A 3,493-nucleotide genomic window follows, 5' to 3' on the forward strand; every position below is an offset into this window, starting at 1 on the left:
ACGCATATCGCACTATGGCAAAATAAAACTCTTGTAAATCTGTCAAAAAATATTTATAAAAATTTATAAATATATAAACTTTTTGAGTTAAAACAAAATTTTATCATATCTACTGAAAATCTGTCATTTTAAGTTTAAACTTCTATCAATTAGATTTTATTTAAATAAAAACACAAATAAAACTTGACATCTGTCAAAAATGACAGTTAGGTTAGATTTTATTAAGTTTCCATTATTTTTTGTCCAGATTTAACTTTAAGGCTCCACTGTTTCGCATTACCAAAAATTAATCCTTTGAACGCATATCGGCATATGGCAAAGTAAAATTCTTGTAAATCTGTCAAAAAATATTTATAAATATTTATAAAAATTTATAAATATATAAACTTTTTGAGTTAAAACAAAATTTTATCATATCTACTGAAAATCTGTCATTTTAAGTTTAAACTTCTATCAATTAGATTTTATTTAAATAAAAACACAAATAAAACTTGACATCTGTCAAAAATGACAGTTAGGTTAGATTTTATTAAGTTTCCATTATTTTTTGTCCAGATTTAACTTTAAGGCTCCACTGTTTCGCATTACCAAAAATTAATCCTTTGAACGCATATCGGCATATGGCAAAGTAAAATTCTTGTAAATCTGTCAAAAAATATTTATAAATATTTATAAAAATTTATAAATATATAAACTTTTTGAGTTAAAACAAAATTTTATCATATCTACTGAAAATCTGTCATTTTAAGTTTAAACTTCTATCAATTAGATTTTATTTAAATAAAAACACAAATAAAACTTGACATCTGTCAAAAATGACAGTTAGGTTAGATTTTATTAAGTTTCCATTATTTTTTGTCCAGATTTAACTTTAAGGCTCCACTGTTTCGCATTACCAAAAATTAATCCTTTGAACGCATATCGGCATATGGCAAAGTAAAATTCTTGTAAATCTGTCAAAAAATATTTATAAATATTTATAAAAATTTATAAATATATAAACTTTTTGAGTTAAAACAAAATTTTATCATATCTACTGAAAATCTGTCATTTTAAGTTTAAACTTCTATCAATTAGATTTTATTTAAATAAAAACACAAATAAAACTTGACATCTGTCAAAAATGACAGTTAGGTTAGATTTTATTAAGTTTCCATTATTTTTTGTCCAGATTTAACTTTAAGGCTCCACTGTTTCGCATTACCAAAAATTAATCCTGAAATTAAACAAGGACAAATATAATCTAACTAGGAGTATGCCTAATAAGCCTTTATGTCATGCATCTGATAAGGATAACGATGATGATGATGATGTTGTCTAGCTATTTGTATGTGTATATATGTAGGTAAGGTACACTGGTCATATGAAGGGATAATGTTGTTAACATTTGGACATCCCATCATCCCATGGATCTTGGATGACGATGGACGATATAATGTTGGATATGTCGATGTCGATGATGATGATGATGATGATGATTACGAAGACAATGTTTACCTCACGGGATGTTTGGTAATTGTTGGCCAATTAAATTGCGTAAGTCCTAGTTAGCTGATGGGTGGTTCCGAATGGTAGAGTGCATAGGATAGACCTTCTTCCTAATGTATTATAGGAGATGTATTCTTATCGAAGGGAAACGTTTTCATATATAAATTGTCGTCCTAGTTGTCGTCGTCGTCAGTAGTCGGTCGTGGGTCGTTGGTCGTTGGTGGTTGGGATGCAAAATGCAAGGATCGCAAATATTTTACGGTCCTATTGACAACTCTTGCTGATTTTGTTGCAATTGCCACTGCTGCTGCTCTTGTTGTAGATGTTGTTGTCGCTGCTGCAGATTGTTTCGAACAAGCCTTTCACCGATAGTCCTCCATTTTCGATTTAGCTCGTAGCTATCGAGTTTGCCTCCTCCACTGATGCCACTACCACTGCTATTGCCATTGTCAATTTCATCTAGAGGTAAACTTGCATAATTACCATTTTCAGTATTCCTTACAATTGATCGAAGTGGTGGTGGTGGTGGAAGCAAATTTATAAGTCTGACAGCAGGAGGACGGCTACGACCACGGCAACTAGAGCCAACGGCATCCTCACAATTTATTGAGATGTCAATTGGAAACTGCGTCCGATGCAGGGCCAGTTGCTGGCGAATCAATTGCTCCACCGGCAAATGAGATGCTAATATTGAATTTTAAGTGGAAAATCAGTTTTTTTTCTTTTCGATTATGATTCCAAACCATACCTGATTCTGGCACGAAGAATAGAAGACCAATACCATCACCATTGCCACCTCCACCGCCAGCGCCAGCGCCAACAAGGCTACCTGGCCAACTGACAGGTTGCCCTAGTGAGGCATCAGGTTGAGGTTGCTGACGATAGTCTGATGGTGGTGTAATGGCTGGCGATGACGAAGGGAATGGGATAGCATCAATATTGCTTTGGTGAATTGTTGTGGGACTCTGTTGACGATGATGCTGTTCCTGTTGCTGTTGGGTAATATCAAAATTTGGACAGGTCGGGTCACCATCGCAATCAACCTGCTGATTCATTAAAAAGCTTGTTCTTGCATTTGACAAATAATATCAATCTGTAAACAGTTTTCTTTCTGTCAAATTAGCTTACCGGATCGAGTTGTCGGAATAAGGGCATTGGGGAGAAACCTCCGCCACCGCCATTCCTCTGAGAGTCGCTGTTGGATGATGAAATGAGGAATTCATTGGGAAGACTTAGTTGTTCGTGTGAATGGCGAAGATAAAATGGTGGATGTCCATAGCCACCAATTGGTGCAATCGGAGATTCATTTCGTTGATCAAATGTTGTATCATCAGAGGGTCTATCCTGTGATAATGACGGGGGTCGACTTTGGGGTGGTATAATCCAGGAGTACGATATTCCTGGTTGAACTATATTTATTTTGGGATCAAACATATTTTTGGAAAAGTTAATGAATTCTTCTAAAATCAAAGTAAACTCACAAGTTATAGTGTTGGCTGCACTTCCAGTGATGATCGCAATTCCAAGAACCCCGAGACTGAAGATTACTGATGAACTGTTCATGATTGAAGGCAAAGCTATTCTGATGGTCGTTCTTCTGAATTGTAGTCGAATCGCGCAGCATGATAATATTTTGTTTTGAAATCAAACAATCAATTAAAATAACAAAAACAACAACAATTGAAGAATAAAAAACAAAACACGAATTCATTTAGAATGAGATTATAGAAACTAATGAACTGCACTTGGGTTGAAAAATGTACTCGAACGTGATGATTTCTCAACCTCTGATGCTTCGGGAAATGTCATTCAATCAAATTCAGTTGAGTTCCATTTTTTTTTTTTAAGTTTTAAATTGATAAGAACTAAAAGTTGACGTAGACGTAAGTAGCTAACCTACCAATACCTCTAGATGCTGTATAGTGTCAATAGAAGAGCTTCTGAAAAAGTATTGTAAGAGTCTGAACTATAGAAGTCTTTCCACAGTAGCATTTTTGATGATGAT

At 34.1% G+C, this 3,493-nt stretch overlaps 1 protein-coding gene across 3 annotated transcripts; it reads right to left on the reverse strand.

Annotated features, from left to right (window-relative positions):
• Positions 1–1,101: 1,101 nt before the first annotated feature.
• Positions 1,102–3,132, reverse strand: LOC129952139 (uncharacterized). Of its 3 annotated transcripts, none has more exons than XM_056064594.1 (5): positions 2,970–3,132; positions 2,617–2,897; positions 2,237–2,531; positions 1,498–2,172; positions 1,102–1,216 (listed from the first exon to the last, which is right to left on the reverse strand). In XM_056064594.1, the coding sequence occupies exons 1-4, from the start codon at positions 3,049–3,051 to the stop codon at positions 1,745–1,747; spliced, it is 1,086 nt and encodes a 361-aa protein (XP_055920569.1). In that variant the 5' UTR covers positions 3,052–3,132; the 3' UTR covers positions 1,102–1,216; positions 1,498–1,744. The 3 variants fall into 3 exon arrangements, with proteins under 3 accessions (XP_055920569.1, XP_055920567.1, XP_055920568.1); XM_056064592.1 differs by having other exon boundaries at positions 2,237–2,534; positions 2,970–3,112; XM_056064593.1 differs by lacking the exon at positions 1,102–1,216 and having other exon boundaries at positions 1,385–2,172; positions 2,237–2,534; positions 2,970–3,112.
• Between the last annotated feature and the right edge of the window lie 361 nt (positions 3,133–3,493).

Source organism: Eupeodes corollae, chromosome 3, assembly GCF_945859685.1.
Source record: "Eupeodes corollae chromosome 3, idEupCoro1.1, whole genome shotgun sequence".
NCBI classification, from domain to species: Eukaryota; Metazoa; Arthropoda; class Insecta; order Diptera; family Syrphidae; genus Eupeodes; species Eupeodes corollae.